Raw genomic sequence first — 23,222 nt, forward strand, 5'->3', positions numbered from 1 at the left:
ATACACACATACAGATGAAGGTCTACCCTTGCTGAGATTTTTGGACGAAAAGTTCAATTTGACACTGAACACTGACAAGATCAGTGCCTACAACCAGATCAGGCACTACCATCAACACAGTTTTCTTTCGTTATTTCAGAAATTTACTGTCTAAATTATTTTTTATCTTACTTGAGCTATCATAATTTCTTTCTTAGAGTATGAACTGATGAATAAAATATTTCATTTAGTTAAAGAGAGATTTTCCCTCAATAAATTACCATTTCCTTTTCCTGAAATAATAAAATCTTCAATAAATGCTAGAACCTAAGAAGACGCGTATAGGTATATAAAGAACTATTGTTTGAATCTTATTGATTTGTTTATTTATTTTGTTATCATTTAACCTGGCTTGTGCTCCTACTAAATTTTAAAAAAAAATTTGGCATTTATCAAAATGTTCAAAATTGTAGATGAATTTAGGTTTCTGAAATCTTGATAAAAATTTAATAAGACAGTGAGGTATTGGATTAATTTATAGGTTTTTATATTGCATTTAATTCTATAAAATATGAAAGCTAGTTTTAAATTGGTTATTTAGCTTGTATCGAACATAAATTTATGAAATATGTATTTATTCTTTTGTTACATAGAGATATCTCTTTATTTGATGAAGTATAGATTAATCAAAGTGAAATTTTATGAATTATGGTTAATTTTCATTTAGAGGACAGGCTTTTTATATTTATCGATAATTTTCCCTTATGAATCTTACTATTTTCTTAATACATTTTTCAGGGAGCAGAGAGCTATTTTTAAAAGTGGATTGGAATTATTTAACAAAAGTATTTCAACAAATGATTCGTCATGTAATCAGATGGTATGTTAAATTTTTTATTTTCTTTTAGGAGGTAATTTAAAGGGTCATTCCATGTTGACTCATTACACTTTTGAACTTTACCATCCTTGAGCTGCTAAGTCCTTGAAATCTATCATTACAGTGCTGCTAAGTCCACATAGATGGGGTTAAAACCAGAGAACGACAAGTTTTCGAATGGCTGCAGAATCTAGCTTGAGGTATGGGATGGGTGTCATGTTACAGTATATTCCATGCCCTTTTAAGATTAGCTATCATTTCTCAAAACCTAATTTAAAATTTTTATTTCAATTTTCTCTGAAAGTACATATTTAAAATTTTGTTAATGTAATCCTTGAATAGGTTGAGTTAACCTGAATCACAGGTCAAAATATAAATATAGGATGGAAATGGCTGCAATATTAAAAAAAATTTAAACTAGCTTATTAGCTGAATTTCATTTTCATAAAAATTTAATATTAACATTGTTTTAGTAATTAATTAAGAGAACAGTTTAATTATTTTAGCATTGATGCCAATTCCGTCCCACATCTTTATTTTACCCTGTGATTTACATTAACATAACCTATTCAAGGAATGAATTTGAAACTTTTAAAATGAATACTTTTGGAGAAAATTAAACTAAAAATTTTAAATTAGGTTTTGAGATATGTTAACTTATCTTAATCTATATATTATTGCATACTGTATGAAATGATATAGAATATACTCTAAAGTGACACTTATCCCACATCTATATCTAAATGAGGAAAAGTTCAGCAGCAATTCCAAAATTTATTCTCCATTTGTCAGCCCATTTATGTGAAATTAAAAAATGAATCAACATATCTCATTAAAATTTCATATTTTTTTAAGTCTATTGTTACATGACATCTGTACAAAATTTGTATAAAATCTGAAATGGTAAGATGTAAGGTCCAAAAGTATAAAATGTGTTTAGTTGACGTAGAATGACCCTAAAGTATTTTTATCCAAACCTCAAAAATCTATTTTTTATCACAAAATGAATAAATAAGTTTCTTATTTGAATCGTTTGATTTTGTTTTATTGGAATAATAGAAGTCCTAGATTTATTCTATTAATGAGCTGTTATTCAATCTTTACCCTTCTAAAGTAAATATCAATTTGAAACATTTTTTTTAACATTCAATCATTATCTTTTAAATTTGATGCAAGTCCCCATTTTACTGTTTTTACGTGTTTCTAAACATTTTATGAACTGCATGTTTAAGGTTTTATTGGAAGGATTAGCTTGTGGTCTAAGAAAAGAAGTAGAAATAGAAAATTTTCTTGAGCTATCTACAAATCTGATAGAATACTCAATTACAGCGCGTTCTAATGTTGCACAGGAATCAGCTGCTAGACTTCTAGCTGTGTTTATCAACAAGTTGACCAATGGTATTCTTACAGAGTTTCAGTTACTTATAGACTTAAGAGTATTTATGTTTCTGTTATATTTCATTATTGTTATTTATCAATGGCTGCTTGCAATCTTCATTAATTTTTCATTACTAACTTCAACTTGTTTATAATTTGTTTTAGATATTAAATTTTATTTTAGCAATATTTCAATAAGTTTTATACCAAACCTTCTTTAATCAAAATGAATGGCTTAATACAAAGCATTCACAATTTAATTAGCCATGTGTAAGATGAAAGAACTGTCTCTTACGAACAGTTGTTTTCAAAAATCTCAATTTGTTTGTATTGGCGGTTATGCCAAATGAGTCTGTATCATTGTGTTAGATGAATTCTTAATAATCTAATTTTTTATTCCTTTACCTCATAAGATCACATTTAATTTATTGATTTTTGTGTGCTATGCCAAAAATGGTAAAAAAAAAACTGATTTTTAAACTTATTAAATAATAGAATAATTTTCTTTTTATCACTATTATTATTTTTTTTTTTCAGAATCTGAATTGGATAAAATATTAGAATTAGCAAAATCAAAGATGGAAACCAATCTTAACCGATCATCAGTAAGGCTTTCTGCTTGGATTACCAAATCACTTATTCTTAGGGGATACTATCCTGCATGTGATGACTGGTTAGTTGAGGTATATTTTAAAATTTTAACTATCAAGTGTTATAACATTCTTTTTGTCATAATTTCCTCAAATTAATAGACTATTATAGTGTTTTGAAGGTCATGTGAGGGGAGTGGGAGTGCATTTTCTATTTTCATGACCCATAGTACACGGTTTCGGAGCTATCATGATGTCTGATTTTTATTTTTGCCTACTACGTTTAGTAACCCCAATGTTGGGGTTTCCTTTTGATCATATAAGTTGAAATTTGGTATTCAGCGTAATATTTTTGGTTGAACAATGACAAAAAAAAAAAAAAAGGAGTGAATTGCAGTCAAAATTTCGTTCAAACCAGAGGAACTTTTTAAGGCTTTGTACATCTCCATAGCCCCTCTTAATTGAGCTAAAGGATTCAAAAATTAGTTTATGAATTAAAGGAGTGCCTTTTGAGTATTTCAAGTTTTTTTCCCCTTCCCTGCCATTTTCTTTGCTGTTTTTAAGATTTCCTGCACCACTACAGCTTTTTCCGATTGACCCTTTTTTGTTTTGTCTTTTTGTAGGGTTTCGATTTTCAATGTCTATGTACTAAATTGTGCAATAACAGCGTGCAAGAACTGAAAACTTTGTTTTGTTTTTTTATAGATTTATAGCATCAAAATAGTTCTTACAGGTTTGATGATACTTGCCTATCTCCCCTTCCAAAAAAAAAAAAAACCTATTGAATTTAGTTCATTATTAGCCGAGATCAGTGTATTAGACTTTGTATCCATGTTTTTGTTTTTTTTTCCCTGAAAATAAAAGAATATTGCACTATATTGAAGGACACTGTGGAGGGGTGAGAGTGCACTGAATATCCATTTCTTAACATGTTTCAAGCCTCACCCCATTCTACCTCCCAACATTATTTTTGTTGTTTTCAAGCATTTTCAAAACAAATTACTTTACACCTATTTTCCAAAAAAAAAAAAAAAAAAATACAAGAAAATACAACCTTAGTGACAGATTTCTGCTGCTTACGATTTTTTTAAACTTTCATCTGTTTTTTAGTTCACTATTTTTTGTTTCTATATCCATAATTTAGATCTTAAAATTAAAGTTTTAAAGATGTTGGTATTGGTACTGGTGGGAAGCTCTTTTTTAGCCTATCCATCTGGCTTTAGATCTGCCATGTGGTCTCTTGCCAAGTACTGTCACATTCAGGCTGATGTACTGATAGGCTGATGCTTTAGCTATCTTAGCCTCTGTGCCTCCTGTCCTCAGATTACTGGCTAAATAATTTTCATTCATCAATTCCTCATTTTCCTTTCTAATTTATGTTTTTAAGCTACATTTTCATTCATCAGTTTTTACTGACATTTTCCTTTCTATTCTATGTTTTTAAGCTATATTTTTATTCATCATTCCTCATTTTCTTTCCTATTCAATTTTTTTAAGCTACATTTTCATTCAAAGAATGCTTCTGTTACCATGCCAAGAACTCTATTTCAAATCTGTTGATCCTTTGTTTGATGCTTGCCTGTCATAATTAAATTTGACTAATTTCAGAAATATCTTTTCATTTATGATGATATACTATATGTTATATAAAAGAACAATTTATATTCATATAGTTCAGCTTACCAGCTTATGTTTTGTCTCATCTTCATTAATTTGGAAGCATTAAAGGATAAAGGAATACTATGTCTTGATTGGAGGGATTTCTAAAAATTCATTATATTGAGATTCCTTACATTAAGGTTCCACTATATCAAACCCCTTTTGCTGTTTTACATTTTTAACTTTTCTATAAAAATAATTATTAACCTTATTAATAACTTGAAAATTATTAAGTTAAATTATTAACTGCATTATTTGGTCTCAAACTATTACAATTTTTTTTAAATTCTAGTTATTTAATCTTGTTCCTAACTCTGTCTATGGAATGGATGCTGCAGATTGTGTTTGTTTGCTCCTAAAAGAGTGTCCATATTTATCTGAGGCTAATCATTGCAGTATAGGGTAAGTATTTTATTTTTGTTTTGTTCTATTGTAGTCATCACTTTTGATTTCTCTACCTTTAAAGGACCTATATTGAGCCATTTATTGAATGTTCAAGAAAAATGTTGGTTTTTATATAAAGAGATAATTGTTATTTATGAACATAACATATCTTCTAAAAAGGTCATTTGAGACATATGAATAATTGATGACACAACTCTATCTTTACCTTTATTAATATTTTAGTGTCTATTCAATAATGTATTATTAATTTTTTCTTCATAGGTTATTATATAAGCAAAGAATTTTTCAGAAGATTAATTTACTGATATCACAGGATGGGACACCTAAGAAGTCTTCATCTTTGGCTGTGGCTCATATGTTAAAGTATTCTCCAACAATACTTGTACTTGGAGTCATAAATGAAGTGAGTATTAGTATTCTGTTAAAATATTATTAAATGGGGGGTACTAATGGAATTCAAGTAATCACAGAATGTATATAAGATTGAGACTACATTTTAAAAAAAATTATAGAATGTTCATATTTAGACATACCACTTAATATTTCATAGGTTGAGTATTTAGTGGTATAATATTCTAACATTCTCCTTTTTCATTTATTTTATATAGAGAGATTCTAGGAATAATTGGTTGAAATATAGAACATATTAAGAGTGAGTTCTAACCTCTCCCACTGCAGAGATACAACTCCAATTAAGTTCTACAAATGTGGAACTAGAGGAACTACATCCTACTGGCAGCAATACCAACCTGCCTATGTAAGGCTAGCAACGCAGCATAATTTATCATCGAAGATTAGAGAAATCCCATATTTTATTGAGCTTGGGACCTCCGAACGCCAACTGTTTCCCTCAATTTTTAAATTTCTGAACCAGCAGGCTACCCATCAAATAATTTTGAGGGAGGAATATATGGAATCAAGTTGGGCTTGAGGACCTTGAGAGAAATAACTCCATAATTTATCTATTCAGACTTTGACTCAGGATGGTACAACCGACTTGGCAGTACAGCAGCTATTGCTAAGGGGATTTCATGTAGTGCTGCAGTGGATTCCCTCGCACTGCCAAATTGATTGGAAAGGAAAAGCAGATGCGGTTCTAAAGGTTCTCTTGATTTCCAATGAAACTTTTCCTTACTGTATAGCTCTTCCAAATGAACGATTGAGGCAAATGAAAAACTCGTAGTTTGTTAGAGACATGAGAGAGCTGCAGAAGGTATGTCATGGGTAGACACCCTTGTTGGTGGAACCAATATCAAGGAATCTGCCAAGAAGACAAATCATTGCCTGTTTTAGAATTCAGACTGGCCATGATTTTCTTTCGAAATATTTGTTCAAAATTGGTGTCTTTGAGAACTCACTCTGTAAGCTGCCAGCTTGAAGAAATGACATCAACACCATCTTCTCCATTACTACAAGACATCAGAAATAATTTCACTCAAGAGGAGACTATCTGGGTGGAAAAAACTAAATTATATTGGGCTGCATGGGCACAAATAGCCAAAATGTATAATTAAAAAAAAAAAAAGGAATAATTTGGAATAAAAAAGAATGAGATGAAATTGTACATCATTTCTTAATATTCAAAATAAATACATAGATTTAATTTTTAAAAAAATGTTAAAACAATATAAATAAAAGTTACGATACTTGATATTAAGTACTCCATAACATGTTTTCTAGCTATCCCTTCAAATTGAAGTCCACTTAATTTCTACATACTTCACTTATGTAATGTTAAACAATTTAAAGTTACATCAACTAAAAAGGTATTGCTAGCTCTGATAATAAGATCTAATCTGATTTAACTTCCCTTCTGGCCGGAACCAGTGCTCAAGTCCTTTGATATAATTGTGTTAGCTTATTTGTTTTCCCTTTCATTACTTACCATTCTGTTTTATATCAATCACTACTGCTACAGTATTACTAATTTATCAGTTCATTTAGTCATTGCTATGTCAATAAATATATCTTTATATTTATCTTCAAGTTTCTTACTGTTTTTGATGTATTTCTACATTTTTTACATGGATATCTTTTTATACCTCTACCTTTACATCTGCATTTTTATACTCAGTATCTTTTTATTTTAGCTCTGACCAAGACTTGTAATTGGGATCGAAATATTGGCTCTTAATAAATGGATGAAATTATTTCTTAATTGTTTTTCATGACTGAAATCCAGACCATCTTCTTTATTCACTTATAAACATACAGTCAACCATCTATATATAATCATTTTTTAAGCTCAAAAATTAAAAACTTGTGGTTCTTCTATTTAGATATTTTTATTATTTTGTGTTTCAAGTCACATTCCATCTTAATCATGGCTGTTTGGTTAGTAATTTGTTGCGTCATATTTTAGTTGTGAACAACTTAATATATTAAGGATTATTGATGTGGGAAAATTGATGTGATGTAACTTGGATCAAAAGAACTTCATATACCACTAGTCAATAATCATGGGTATAAATCAAAGAAGAAATCAATTTTGAAGAGGTAGGAAAGCCGCTATCAGTGTTCTAAATAAAAAAAAATTATTTCTCAAGTTCAACATCGTTCTTATATTTTAAATACCAGATTAAATCGCACATACAAAGTCAAAGTAGGAGCAAATTTGTGTAATAATCCTAAAAAAGTAGTCTATGTTGTAAGCTAAAAATATTTTGATAAACAGCCAACCCTAGTAGAACTAAGGGGATTAACTTAATCTTATCAACTGTGATTTCAAGTAGACTTAGATTTAACATTCAATAATTTAGCTATGCACTTTATAATATATAATATAACTAATATTTAATTTGCATGCTTCATTTTTCAATTTCTTACTAATTTTAACTAATGAATTTTTTATTGTAGCTGCTTATACATACATATAATAAAAAAATTAGTCTATAATTAAATACATTCTTATTTATTTTTGTAATGCAACAATTAAATACACAATTCTGTTTAAATACTTTTTTCAAATACATATTATCTAACTTTGAGATACAAGATTAAAATTTCAATGGTCAAAGCTAAACTAAGGGTTAATCAATGTCTAGGGTGAGGTCAGTAAAGATATACAAATAAGTAAAACTTGTTTATTTTTCCGACATTACAACCTGAATTTCAGGTCTTCATTAGGCCTGAAAAACAAAACAAGATCACAACAAACAGACATGGATATATACATAAGAATAAATTAAGTAGATAAAAGTTGATATTAATAGAAGATGAAATATAATATTGAAGAGGTAAGATTTATACAAAACAAATGATAAAAAAATATGTTAAAGATCAGAAAGTGCTGATATAAATAAAGAAATAAAATGAAGTAATTGAAATTAGCATAATAAAATAGGTAAGTAGTGATTAAAGATATATCAATAGTGAAAACTATTTAAATTAAAATGATATATATGATACAATGGGTAAGAAAGAAAACATAATATAAGCTACAATGGATAACAGATGTACAGAATACAGATGAGTAAAAAGTAATAAGATAAAATAAATATAAAATGTCTGGAAAAGTGAATAAGGAAGGAACAAGAGAGAAGAGATGTGTAGGAGTGGGAAGAAAGAAGAAAAATATTAAATAGACAGAGATGCTTACTGAGATATCATTAAAAAAATAAATTAAACCAAGTGAAAATAGTTACCACCATAGATAATTTAATATGAAAGACAGACCGTTTAGATAAAATAAATTTGGTAGAAAAACAAAACTTAAGGTTTATTGAGTAAATTAGAAAATAACTAGTGAGAAATAAATAACTATGAAAAGAAAGTTCAGAAAAATTATAGATATAATGAGAAAGTACAATTGAGCTAAATGAGTGTTGTGAAATGAAAAATGATCTGTAGAGGATAGGTGACTGTAGAATATAATGAAAGGCGAAAGGTCTGTAATATAATACAAGTAGGAGTTATAAAAAAATATATATATATACATATGATATATGTGCCAGAGGTCTAAGGTTTAGAACACTCGGCTATCGTGAGGGGTTGATATATATACATGTATATGTTTTTTTTTTACAACACCTAATTGTAGCATATGTATATATAAATAAAATGTATAATGTTAGTCCTATTTCTTATCTGTATTTTTTGTTATTTTTGTTAATAACTTATTATTTTACAATTCATATTGAATAAAGGATGCCATTTTAAGTCTGTTTCGATATCAATCTAGCTAACAGGCATGATGGTGCACTGCTTAGAGTCTGATGATTCTAGTATAGCTTTGGCTATACTAGAAACCTTATCTTCCCTGCTGGAGGCTGGTGTAGATGTTTTGGGTACATTAGCAGAGACATTCATACCAAGATTTATTCTCCTGGCTCAGACTTCATCGTATATGGTGAGTCAAAACTTTAGAACATTTTTAAGTACAGCTGCTATCGTAATTAACTGATAGTAGGCTATTTTATTATATTGTTATGATTAAAATAATAAGCTTCTTACTTAAAAGATCAGTAGTTGCTTGTTGACCCAAGATTATTAGCAATTGTTTTAAGCTAATTGTCATACTCTGAAGTTTAAATGTTTTAAAAATAAATAACATAATATTCAGTTTTCAATCCCAACAAATGTTCGATGAAGTGTTTCCGATCCTTGGAAAGAATTAGATTGTTAATATTATAATGGGTATTGGTTCCATTTCTTATTAATGGTGATTATATTTCCTTCTCAAACTTTTAATAAGATACATCCTCTATACTTAATAAGTTTTGTAGCTATTTTTTATAGGACTGTTTTGATAGTATTTCTGACATTTTTTGTGTCCCTGTAACAGCTGTGCATGACAAGTTTTTGTATCTTTACATTATTATCCAAAATGATTTGCAGTACTAACCATAGGAATATCTCTGTCCAGAGATCATTTTTTTCAGTAATTACTTCTCTAATGATATTGTGTTAAATAAAATAAAATTGGAAGATGTACAATTTTTGTATAAATTCAATTGGACTTTAATCAACTTAACATAACTTTTCAGTATTAAATTAAATTTGGACTGTGTTTAATTTATTTTGTTTAACATCCTTATGTTCTCCAACTTAGTCCAGTAAAAATAAGTTATTTTGTACTACAGGTTATTAACCTATTCTAGTCAGAGTGAGAAAGGCAAGATTTATTCTGTGAGTCCATTACAAAATAAAAAGACGCTTATTACTAGTTTCACCAATGTACATTGTATAATAACCCAAATAGTTTATTTTCTGATATCCGGAGCTCTTTCAAATTATCATAAGAACTCTGGAAGACAATAACATTGTATACCCTTCATAAAACAACATAGTTCATGATTAATTAGTTATTGTTCTACTTTTTACTCATATTCTGTTTGGAATACTTATTTGTATAATAATTGTTGCTGATTCCTCCTAACTCTGAAAAAATTATTTAGATATCCTACAAAAGGATAGTTGAAACAAGATGTTTCTGGAATGATCCGTTATTTTTTAAAGTATTAAAATGATATTGTTAATGTATTTGAGGTATAAACTATCACAGTTTAAATGACTTTGTTCTAATTAATTTTCTATTTAGTTCTTAATTTTAATAAATTATTAAATATCATTAAATTGTTTTATTCTTTATATGACAGTAATTATTTAATATTTTTCAAAATCAGCATTATCTTTTCCTTGAAATGAATGAGGTATCCTGAAGTACTTTTTACTTAATATATCAATAATTAATACATACTTTCAGTGACTAAGAAAAGTAAGTAAAACTAATGAAGTTCAGCCCTGTAATGTTATTTTTTTATTTAATATTTTTGTCCATAAGGACTTTATTATAATTATTTGAAAGCCCGTGTATCCTTAAATTAATTTTTTACTATGATATTAATGTTGACAATTTTGGTGTTTTTCTTTCATAGGATGTTCGCAAAGAAGCTCTTAACTGCATTTACTTGTACGGAAAATATGACTCAATGGATATGCTTCCTTACAAAAACAAGGTTAGCTTGCACCTCCATTGATACTAATAAACATTCTTTAAACTATGCTTGTTATAATTTCACCATTTTATTATTTAAAGTTATAAATTGTATAATTTTCTCATGTTGTTTATGAGACTTTGTTTCCTTATATATTTATTTCAGTGCATAATTTGATTTCTAATCCAATGTTTGCTAATTAGGAACAATAATATCTAATATCACATAAGCTATCAGGTTTTGTGGGATGACATTTTTAAAAAATGAATGTGATATAATTTTATTGATACATGAATCCTCTTTAGGTTCTGTACGATTCTTTTGAAGAACAATTTTTTTTTTAATTTCCTTCCCACAATAGCTAAGGGGGAAGGGAAGAAGAGAAAGAAGTATCTAACAGCCCTTCTTTTATTTATATTTTGATATAAAATATAAATCATTTATAAAAAAGGTGATTTTTGCTAACGTCTTCATGGAATGCATTTTCTTAATTAATCCAATAATGAATTAATAAGTATGCTGTGTGTTGTAGCAACCCAATGTATTTGGGTAGCATTGCTGATTAAATAAAGTATTTATCTTTGGTCTGTGAAGCATTAAATTAATTTTGACATTTTTTATTCAGTCTCATTATGCCTGCTAGGTCCAGCCCTAATGCTCAAAGTGAGACAGTGGATAGGATGATAGGAAAATATGGGACTGAAGCCTGTCCACACAGCTCAGTTTTCTTACCAATCAATTGTGCCATCAATCTATCTGTTCCAATTAATTCTTATTCATTATTTTATTGAGTGGAGGAATTATTATTGTGGTGTTTATGGCACATGCCTTGTGATGGCAAAAGTAGTTCTACTTTAGAAATAAATAAACAATAATTTAATTAATGGAAAAAAAAAAAAGCTACGGAAATAAACTTTATTCATTATAAGAAAATATTCTTGTATATGTACTTAAGCTCATTGGTTGGATCGGTTGAATCATGCCTAATAAAAATACCAGCAAACTAATAAAAACAGACCATTTTGTTTAGTTTCTCCTATTTACCAAAAAAATGCCAGAATTTATTAATGTGACGGAACTACATAAAACCTCTAGATACTCCTTTTTTAGTAATTTGTAATCGATTAGAATTCTAGTTCAAACACTTCTGAAAGTTTTTGAAAGTAAAAAGTATGATAAATGAAAAATCAATAAGATACTTGCTTAATCAAGATACTATTTAAGATACAATCTGCAGAAGGTGTCAAAGTCAGTTTTGGACACTGAAGAAATTTCAAGTTGAGGTTCTAGATATTTTCTTTTTATAAAATAATTAAACGAACAGTTTAAAAACAAAGTGAAATGGGGAAAATACAGTTTGTTATACTTATATATCAATTGATTTTTTTTTTTCAGAACTGGCAGTTTTAAGAAAATAAAAGTTGTTATTTTAATTATCGAATTTAGTTAATTTTCTACATAATACAGCTTAAATAATATATAAAATATATTAAAATTTACATATACATTATGCATGCTGCCTGAAAAAGTAAAAGTAAAGAGTATAAGTAAAAGAGATTTCCATGATATATCATATGTGTACAAATATTGCTAGCTTGGAATTTTCAGAAAAAAACTCATGAAAAGGTCGAGAATTTCAATTATCAAAATTTGTAGAGAACATGAAAATATTTTATTTGTTTAGTTTTTGGTTTTAGATGTTGTTTATTCAGAAAATAAAGCGTAAAAGGTAAGCACCTCTTTTGCTGCCCTATTAGCCATTCCGTTGCCTCTAATCCCAATATGATTAGGTGACCAGTTTAAGTGTATAATTTTTCCATCGTCGTTCAAAATTTTTATGAGTTCTAAAACACCATTTCTTTTGGTCCTAGTGGTTCTTGTCTTGTTACCGTTTAGGAGCTTTTTCTTTTAATTAACAGCCTATTGAGGGTCCCACTGCTGGGTGTATGTCTGTTAATATTTTTATTTTTAAATATAAACAAGCAGATTTAGAAATGTTTATAGTAAGTTAATCTATTATACTTATTGGGGGGAGGAGTGATTAGCTACTGTTCATTATGAAGTTTTGTTCCTAAGTTTATCTTTAAAAAAAAATCTTTTGGATACAGAAGATATTCATATAGGATTACTCAGGAGGTGTACCTTTTTGATTATTAAAAGAATCATAGAAACTGGTTTAAGAATGGAGAAGTTTTAGTAAAGGTACTTGCAAAAAAAGAAGTTGTCTTTAGAACTTCCTTAGTTGTTAAAAAAAAATAAAACTTTCTGTGCATTATTCTAAATTTAAGTTGTAATTCTAGGTCCTGGCTGGATTACAGAAGTGCCTCGATGACAAGAAGCGACTTGTTCGTCAATCGGCTGTGAAAGCAAGGACTAGATGGTTTTTAATTTAATTTATGAATTTTTAAAAATAAAAGTTTTAGTTAAACAGTTTTTAGTGCATTAAGTGATAAATAATCCATATCAAACTCAAAAAGGTGACCAGGAAATGTTTATTATAATAGTGTTTTTTTCCATTCAGTTTTTGCATTTTTTTTCTGCAATTGGTTTTGATTATTTTAATTCTCATTTGTCATTTGATTATTATCATAATATAACCTCAGGGAAATTGTGATTTCATATCTGATGTAAAGCAAATAATACATTGTTGTTTATATGTTTCATATAAGTAACTATATATATAAATAACAAGTTTCAATTATAGTTAATAAAAATACTAATTTTTCATACTTCATAAAGATCAACTGTTGTACTTATTGTTGTTTATTTAAATTATTAGGTACTACTTCACAAGTACTCCATGGATAAATTAGCTGTTTGTTTGATTTACAATGATACTTTACTAGGAATTCCAAAGCTAGTTGAATCTCTCCACAAGTTTATAGAGTTGACCGACCTCAAAAACTGAAATAATTTTTTTATTTTCACTAATATTACTATCATTAGGTTATTTCCAAATAGTGCATTAAAAAATACAATTTACATCTTTCATTCAATATTTAAGTTGGCAAAGAGTAGCTATTCACATTTGTGGATATGGAAAGGTGACTCACTTAGCTTATATTTTGAGAATTATATGGAGGTCCTGTATTAACTTAAATAATTTATTTGCAATATAAACTCCCAGTAATTTAACTTCCTTGTAATATTATAATTTGAGGTAAGACTGGTTTGGGATCTGTAAAAGACAAGATTTTGTAAAAGACATTATTAAGAGTTTTTTGCTTTAACAGACATGATTGATGTCTGTTTTGTAAATAAATCATTAAGAAATGCTAATAGTATTTTTGGCATGATTAATAGTTTAAACTCATTTTTTAGCTTCAAGTAGATTTCAGTCCTCAATTAATACTTGCTCAAGTAATAATTATTAAAAAAAAACATGACACATGAGGTTACAAATATGTAATTAGTTGTGCTGACACTCCACCGAATCATCATGATATAATGAATAATATTTTATATCCCTTATAAATTATGTTATCAAATCTCGAACCAAACAATAGATGAATAAATGAGCAACTAATTGCAACCTAACTTAAATATACACTTTACACAATAAATATGCTAAGTGTCATTGGAGACACTTAGCCATCTTTGCGATCCAATGCTGGTTCTGATTAATAAGACTTTTAACCACCTGATTTCTCCATGGAGTACTTTTGAAGTATTACCAATGAACTGAAAAGTATATAAATTTTTGATTTATATTTAAAATTATTGTAATATTACTTGGTTCACTGTAGAGCATATAATGCCTTTTAGTTGCCTTATTTTATATTGCTGTAAATAAATCATTCTTTGTTTAAAAAAATACAATTTTTTTTTTATAATCCTTATTTTGAAGACAAAAAAATTTAGCTGAAGATTGTTAAGTTTTAAAAAAATGATAAATTTGATAAAAATGAATGATCATAACATAAAATCATGAACATAAAAATGATAATATCATAAATTTGTTATAAACCAAAAATTATCTTTTTTGTTTGCATGTTCAGTTTAATTCTCGGTAGAATCTTTGTTACTAGTTTAATTAACTATGGATTAAGTTGTATTATTTGGAATGCTTATTATGTTAGTCAATCTTTCTATCTGGTAGTTGCTAGATTGTGCATTACTTATGAAATATTATTTAATTTCAGTAATTATCTTCATTTGAGCTTATTGTTTTTTGTCGTTGTCTTCAGTTACTGCTCACCTAAGAGTAAAACTCCATTGATTGTAGCTTCTTGGGGTCTAACCTTTTTATAATTGTGCCACAACCAAGGGTTCCAGGAGTACTTTAATTGCACTCTGGCCACTTATATCTTATTCCCTATATCCTCTCTTCTACCACAATACTTATATCTTACATAATGAAAACATTTAATAACTATTATTTATACCTATGGTTCCTTACTGGGCCCTGTTTTATAATGAAGCTAATAGTATTAGGAAATAACTAGAAGTGTAAAAATTAAAAAGTACAATCTCTAATCATTTTATTGTATTGTTTAATTTTAAAGGGTATTTTAAGTGAGGATAATTCCAAAATTTCAAGACAAAAAAATATAATACAAGATATGTTTTGCGCACAAACTTTGTTATTTGAATATTCATAGACTAATAACTCCTAGGAACTCAACTTTCGTTAAGAAAGAATTCTTTATTTTATTTAACCAGCAATATGTTCTGTGCTTTGGATGAATTTATACATTCCTAACAAACATATCAGATGAATGTTGGATTATCCTATTTAAACTTGTAGACACGATCTAAGAATAAATAAAACATTTATTTCTTGTCATAAATGGCTGAAGTAATGAAAATTGATTAACAGTTGTATTAATGTTGAAAATCTATCAAAACTCTAATACAACACAGTTGTATTGTAGATTGCTTTATTATCTTTGTGTAGTTTCTAAGTTCAACATTGAAGGAAAAGATGAAATAAATATCAGAAATGATTAAATCATAGTAACACTGAAACTGTGAGACTGTTCATGCGTCCATCAGGACAACCCAAAAAATATTTGAAGACCATTCTTCCCACTTAAACCCTGATTTAGTGACAGTCCTATATCACTTCCGAAACATTTATTTAAAATTGGAAGAGGAAATTTAACTTAGTTAAATTGAGAAATATATAAAAAGTGGCTAAAATAGATAAAAAAACAGTGTGTTAATATAATTTGTAGTTCGTACTCTGTTATCATGAAACAAAATCGTTCTCAATTAGCTTCAAGACTAATAGTACTAGTACTTTATTATGAAACAGGCCCCTAGTGGGCTGAGTCTTGTGAGGATCTGACAACACATATTTTTGTGATGATTTATTGTTTTGATATATTTTGTTAATTATCTTTCCTGCTTATGTGTATCAGGTGAAAGGTTTTAGCAGGAAAATACACAATGTAAGTCGCTCCAAATGCACTTTTTAGCAACGTGATTTTCAAATATGGACACCCCTTTGCCAGAAGTCGGGAGTGGAAGTGAGTCGCATATGGTTCAATTTCTGGCTTAGTGGTCTGTAGTAACGTGGTATAGCGTATTGGACTTTCAATTCGCTATTCCATGTTTTTAAAAGAATTTCATGCTGAGAACTTTGGTTAGTTTTACTAAGAATTTGATAAATATACATCTCCCTGAAAATTCCTGGTGCTAGCATGAAAAAAAATCTATTCAATCAGCTTAATTAAATAAAAACAAGTGAAGATACAGCAAACAATTTCTGTATTGAACTTTACTACCAGTGAGGTAAGTGATATGAGCTTATACAACTGATATTTGCTTATTTTACTTGTTCTTACATCAAGTTCACATTGTGCTTATATAATGGTCACACCCATTTAGAAGTACAGCTTTGGGTCACATTTCTCTCATCTGCCACGAGCATAATTTTTTCTTAGTAACTGATAAAGTCATCATAGACATGATAGTGGCTGTAGTATTATCCTAGTATAGCATGAACCAAAGATAAGAAAAGACTTAATATAAAAGCTAAACGTAATTTTGTTTTACTCATTCAATTTATTTTCTGAATAAATATTTAGAACAAAATTAAGTTGAAAGCTGTCTAATTGAATGATAACAGAAGAGGAGCATTCTCAATTCGACATATTTTTATATTTTTGGAGTTTTACATTTAGTATTGTTAATTTTGTTAAGATGGTAATAATAAATGTTGTTGTATCAAACTTAAATACTCACATTTCTCTCTTATTCTTATTTAATGAAGTTTTTTATTGATTACTAACCATCCAATTTTCTCTCGGTGTGTTTCTTTCTTTTTGTTTTTTATGAATATTTCTGCATATTTTACCAAAGTTCTCTAATAAAAGGACTGTGGCATTAATTAAGCTGATTAATAAACTTTCTTTTCAACTCATTATCCAACTCGATTGTAGCTGCTCTCTGTAATTCAATAAGCTCTAATTTTTTTCTGTACAAAGCTCAGATTAGAATTAATTGGAGACCTAACAGATTTGAGAGTTTCAGAATCACAAAACCTCAACTGTATGACACGTGCAACAACGTGGCCATGTACAACTGTCTGGACATGAATTTCTATTCAAAATAAAAAAATGTTATTACCTTATTTTTAATAAATCTCAGTTTGGTTGTACAGATGGTTACTTTAATGTTATGTACATTTGTTTTTCGCACATACTCAATGCTGTTTAATGCTTCAATTATTTCTGTTGATTTAAGTTAGCAGTAGACTTCCTCTAGTCATGACCTTGAGCAATTCACGATATTTAAATTCAAATATTACAAACAAATTATTTTTCATTTATAATCAAGTAAATATTTATTCACTTAAGATTACAATACAAATCATAAACCTTATAACTTTTATTCCCCTAAAATATCTCAAAAAAATGTGATAATACAATATATTAATTACACCCTCCCTTCGATATGAACTCACAACAATATAATTTTCTTTCTTTCTTCTCATTTATCTACACCAATGTCTTTTTTTCATGACAACAATTTAAATTTTTAACATTTCCACCATTTCTTAGTTATAGAAATATCTCTATAATTTAAAACTAAATTAGTTTAATGACCAATGTGACTAACTATTGGTTTATTGATTTAATTTTGTAACTGACCTAAAACAAATTTGTTTTTTGTGTATCACAGAAGTCAGTTTTTAAATTAAACCGAAGGATGGTAGAATATTGTACTTTTTTTTATGCCCAGTATCATGGAATATTACTTGTCAATCATTGATAAAAATTATTCAAATTTGAATAAACTAATTTATTCCTTAAAATCAAGGCCAAGAGTATACATTTTGTCCTCAGTGAAGCGGAAAGGAATGTTTGATAAATGAATATCCAGAGCTACATCCTACAACCCCTTGCAAGTATCCCATGTATCTTTCAGTTCCTGAAGGATGATCTAGAGCTTTTGCTTTTCTTTTCTTTCTCTCAGCTTCAAGATCTTCATTTTCATTTACATCTTAAACATTTTTTTACCGTAAATTTTGTGGTATTGAGTTTCTTATATATGAGTATTTATTATTAGCTAAAATATTGAATACTGCTAATTATTTAATGGTAATAATAATTGATCAATAGCTGTTATTTCATCAGTTCTAACCTTCTTTCATAAATATAAATATTTTCGTTGAGTCTCTTTATATATGTTCTAATATCTCATGCCACTAAACCAAAAAGTGTCATCGAAGACACAGTTTTCATCATTGAACAAGAACAATTTTATTGTTAACTAATCTTTTAAATAATTTTAATTTTAATTTTTGGTGTTAATGAAAATATTCAGTTTAAAGCATTGTGCGCAACCAGTGCTAAAGTGAAAGTGAAGGAAGGGAAACAGTAACTGTTGACCCTTCAGATTCAGGTGCCTGGTAAAAAGCACTGGTTAACTTACTCTACTTAATAAGTCATGAGGTGTGTTACACCTTGAAAGGTGAATTTTTGGATTATTACATGATTAGAAAAAGAAGTTAGTACGTTTATCTTTGTGAATAACCTTGGTCCAGTGTTAAGAGGGAGGTATCTTGGATTGGTGTAACTTATTTAGATTTAGTTATAAATAATGATCATTAGTCATAAAAGAGAAGTTATTGACTCTTAAGGACACACCTTCGACGTATATATAAACTCTTTTTTGTAGGGAAAATTTTGTATTTCCATCAAGTTCTTTCTTTTGGTTCTTGTAATAATTAATTTAATTGTTTACTTGGGTATTAAGAGTTAAATTAATTTTTTTTCTATCTTTATTGGATTTATTTTATTCAATTTAATATTTATTTAAGTGCAAATAACGTTATCCTATATTTGATGGGTTTATTTGGTATCTATTGAATAAAGCTACACCTGCCTCAATATTATTCTAGCTTCATATCTATAGAGATAAAAGTACCATGGTACAAAGTGTTTCTTTTTTAAAATAGTATGCAAAGTTGTGTTGTCAAAAATATTTTAAACTCTCAATAATGTTTTTTTTCTTGATCCTAGTGTTTTTATTATCATATCAGATGAAAGTTAACATAAATGAAAATCATCAAGCACTAATATATCAGTGACCTAATTGAATCTCTGTCAAATCTGCTTACCAAATTTATAAATTTGAATGCCAATATGTATAAAGAATTTCTATGAAGCTTAGAATCTCTTATTGTGATAGGTAATTTAAATTCTGATCAAGAGAATGAGAATGATCAATTTTATCACTGCACATTCATGTGAAATTATTGATGCTTATGAGATTGTGTTCCATCAATTTTCTGGTAAATGTTGGAACTAACAAATCTTCACTATGCATAGTGAAAATGCTTTTCGTACCATTTACATTGACAGCTCAATGTACAAGTGCAATCATCAAGGTGGTTTGTTGGCTCACCCTCACTGAGCTCCTAATGAAAGGATGAACTCCTAAGGTCTTAATATCTTTCTGGATTCCAGTGATGAAGTTTCTCCACAAATCTTTTACACACTTCAAGTTTCACCAAATATTTATTCCTCAGATCAAGTTGTTTCAAAACCATGTTCGATAAGCTTGTTTAACAGTCATATATATTTTTTCCTTCTTTTTTTTCCTCAAAATTTTCCATAAATGCAGCAAAAGTTAGAAATATAATAACAAATTTTACTGACAAATATGACTTATATGTTAACAAAACAGAGTGCTTTAAGGATAATTAAACCTGAATATTTGTTACAAGAGACTTGATAACAAAAACAATTTTTGTTTTGGATGGATCAATTTATAATGAGATCCTAGTTTTTATGTAGAAAAATAAATTTTATAAGGTGGAGAAACGAGTCAATTGGAACACAGTAACTAAAATTTTTTTACTATGATACATTAATGTATTTAAATTTCACTTCAATATCAATGCAACAAATATATATATTTCAGGGTTAATCTGTTTTATAAATTAATTAACGAGAGTTGAACAAAATATATGGTTGACTTCTTGAATTATTAATGCCCAAAGATTATACATATTCAATTTACATACTCTTAAAAAGATTTAGTTTTGGAAATTAATTTACTGGGTGACTAAGATATAACATATAGCGCACAATAGGCCTTATTGGCCGCAGTGCTTCTGTGCCAATTTAAAAAAAAGATATAACATATTTTTTCTCACCTTCAGATGGTCCTATTGTACTACAATCTATTTCCAGCCTATAGCGTTTTTTATCTCGTGATCTTTGAATCTTTGCAATCTTCCCATCTTTAGTTTTTAAAAGTGTGGTTGCATCTGTTTTTGCACTCAGTTCTGATTCATTTTCTTCAGGATCTGTACAATTATTTACTTAAGCCTAGCTGTCTACCAAGAGGAAAGCTAAGTTAGCTTAGCATAACTCACAATTAGAAATTAGTTTTCTAAACTTAGCTTTGATGGTTCGCAGTTGACATACTAATCTGTAAAATACACGCAGCTATGTGGGCCATGATAAGTAAACTTACCTTAGCTGTTAGTTGATACCCTGTCTTACTAAGTTCATGTTAGAAGGTCTTGATTGTTTTTTCATTACAATATTTATTTATTGTTCAGTTAAATTTCAACGAATGAAGAAGAATAATATATTTTTTACGTATTTACTTGTGTTTTTCTGGTGATGTTAACAGTTTAGTTACATCTCTTTTATTGGGAGTCCAACATTCTGACCCATAGAATGGTCTTGGCATTTCAAGAGATAAGCCTGGACCTAAAGTGCTTTATGAGACCATAATTGAAAATACTGTGGAATATTTATAGCATAGGTCAGTGGTTCTCAACTTTTTTTTGTTTGCAGTGAAACCTTTTTGGTATTAGTAGGAAAATTATGGAACCTTTTTATAAAAGTAAATAAATGACAGAACCCCAACATTATCATTTGATACAAATACAGCATACCAAAACAAAATCTATGCAAAATTAAAGAAAATCTGCAGTTGAAAACTGTATTGAGTTGATTGGGAATGACCTATTCCTAAATTATTTCATAAATCCTTTGAGAGAGACTCATAGAACCCCCATGAAAAAAACCACTGCTATAGCTATGAAGGTTCTAGTATAACTTCATAGTGATAGGGATGATTATGATAAAATGTCATTGGACCTTAAAGTGTTGCTGCTTATTACATGTCTACTTTTTGGAACTGTGTTTCTGTGGTTTTTTCTTACAGGAATAGCTTAACGATATCTACAGTACTATGATTCTGTGTCAGTATGTTTCTGTGATAATATGAAAATCGATAGCTTTGCATTTCTGAAATATAATTATACTAAATTGGTTGAGGTATTTGAAAATTTCTTGTGTTCACTTTCATTCATTGGAGGCCAAATTTATAGATTTTAAACAACAATAGAGAGAAATTGGTAAAAAGTAATATATTTGAGAGGAAAGCTGGCTGTTGAAAACTCCATTTGAAAATGAAAGATGACAGAATGAGGATTAGACTAATGGATTGTGATTGTGAAGTTAGTTTGGAGCTTCAATAACAAGAAAAACTGCTTAGCAGGCAGAATGTTGGAATATGAGGAAGAGATCTATTAAATCTAGAGATTCTTAAATGTTCAACAGAAACAACTTAAGGAAATGAGGGAAAGTCAGATAGTAGTAAGTATTTCTGAATCTATGTAACCTCTGCATTTTCTGCTAATGTCTGTTATAAGGGAATAGCAACTGAAAACCAATCAACGATGCGACTATCCTATGAATAAAGTGTAAGATTGCGTTGAACTTACTAAGGGTGTTTCATTAACACAATAAATTTATCATGATGTTTAAAATATCAATTTCATATATATTCTGATATCTTGTCTGAGACTGATTATTTTATTCAATTATAACAAAGTTCATCCATCAAGTCCCAACACTCTTATATAAATTATAAATTGTTACCTAAAATTTAGCCATATTAATCTAAAATTAATTTTACTTAAAATTTCTGCATACTTATAATATACCGTCCATGGGAACCCCAAAAAACTGCCTGTATAGTTCCCCAATAAAATAATTAATGAAAAATGGGAAGAAATCGAATTAGAAAAAGAAAAAAAAATGTTTTAGAAGGAATACAAATTTGTTATGAAAACGGTATTTTTAGTACTAGGGGTAACTATTCAAGAATCTTTTTGGGATTCTCATGGGTGATATATCATCAGTATTAGTCTTAAATGATCCGATAAAAACTGCTCTAAATAAATTAGAAATAACAGTGAAAATCATATATATATAGATAATATATTTTATATTATGAAAAAGAATGAGGTTAATAATATGCTAGAAGCTTGAAATAGTCACCATGATAGGATAAAGTTCACCATGGAAATGGAGCAAGAGGGCAAATTGAGATTTTTAGACATATTGGTAATACTTATATGTTTCCAGGGACCATAATAAGTAAAGATGGCAAGCAAGAAGTAGGCAGAGATGCCAAAATACAGATATTTAAATCCGTGTTCCTCGCAGTCCTCTTGTATGAATCAGAAAGCTGGACAGCCTTTGGAAGGATAACGTCAGCAGAAATGAGATTTCTCCGGAGAATAGTTGTTAAGACCAGGAGAGACTGCCAGAAATGAAAGGATTCGGGAGGATCTGGATGTGAAATCAGTGCGAGACACAATGCTAGAGCGACAATTGAAATGGTATGGATATGTCTGTAGAATGGATGATACTAGAAAATCCAGGTGGTATTTGAAAGCAAGGTTGGAAGGAAGATGGCCTCTTGGCAGACCCAGGTGCATGTACTTGGAGTACATTGGAAAACTAGGGGCACCATCCCAGAGATGAGAAGAGTTAGCAGAGATGGCACACAGGAGTTAGAGGAAGTAGAAGAAGACATGTTGGTGATTAGGCAAGGCCATAACATATTTACAAAATGGATAAAGAAAGATACAAGCAGTAATGTTATTTTGAATTACTATTATTACCATCTGTTCCTTTT

The 23,222-nt window shown here is 28.8% G+C and overlaps 2 protein-coding genes across 9 annotated transcripts in view; one reads left to right on the top strand and one right to left on the bottom strand.

Annotated features, from left to right (window-relative positions):
- Mms19 (MMS19 nucleotide excision repair protein) overlaps window positions 1-14,626 on the top strand; it is a 30,917-nt gene extending 16,291 nt beyond the window's left edge. Inside the window, exons 13-20 of one of the 5 annotated variants that reach the window (XM_014431730.3) lie at window positions 778-859; window positions 2,089-2,254; window positions 2,771-2,916; window positions 4,775-4,884; window positions 5,149-5,290; window positions 9,068-9,235; window positions 10,764-10,844; window positions 13,124-14,625. In XM_014431730.3, the coding sequence (XP_014287216.1) occupies window positions 778-859; window positions 2,089-2,254; window positions 2,771-2,916; window positions 4,775-4,884; window positions 5,149-5,290; window positions 9,068-9,235; window positions 10,764-10,844; window positions 13,124-13,216 (988 nt within the window). In that variant the 3' untranslated portion in view covers window positions 13,217-14,625. Of the gene's footprint in view, window positions 1-777; window positions 860-2,088; window positions 2,255-2,770; window positions 2,917-4,774; window positions 4,885-5,148; window positions 5,291-9,067; window positions 9,236-10,763; window positions 10,845-13,123 lie in introns of those variants that run through there. The other 4 variants (XM_067044650.1, XM_014431731.3, XM_014431733.2 and 1 more) reach the window with 4 other exon arrangements.
- Window positions 14,627-16,617: 1,991 nt separating this feature from the next.
- The window catches only part of LOC106687712 (uncharacterized), a 17,107-nt gene continuing 10,502 nt past the window's right edge, over window positions 16,618-23,222 (bottom strand). Inside the window, exons 7-10 of one of the 4 annotated variants that reach the window (XR_010842652.1) lie at window positions 20,434-20,586; window positions 17,397-17,541; window positions 17,060-17,216; window positions 16,618-16,757 (exon numbers count right to left, since the gene is read on the bottom strand). Coding sequence is in view for 3 of the 4 variants with exons in the window: in XM_067044652.1 (XP_066900753.1) it covers window positions 18,112-18,272; window positions 20,434-20,586 (314 nt within the window). In the remaining variant the exon portion in view is untranslated. Of the gene's footprint in view, window positions 16,758-17,059; window positions 17,217-17,396; window positions 17,542-17,976; window positions 18,273-20,433; window positions 20,587-23,222 lie in introns of those variants that run through there. The other 3 variants (XM_067044652.1, XM_014431741.3, XM_067044653.1) reach the window with 3 other exon arrangements.

This window comes from Halyomorpha halys, unplaced genomic scaffold (assembly GCF_000696795.3).
Source record: "Halyomorpha halys isolate HHAL.00 unplaced genomic scaffold, Hhal_1.1 Scaffold999.1, whole genome shotgun sequence".
In the NCBI taxonomy this organism is placed as follows: Eukaryota; Metazoa; Arthropoda; class Insecta; order Hemiptera; family Pentatomidae; genus Halyomorpha; species Halyomorpha halys.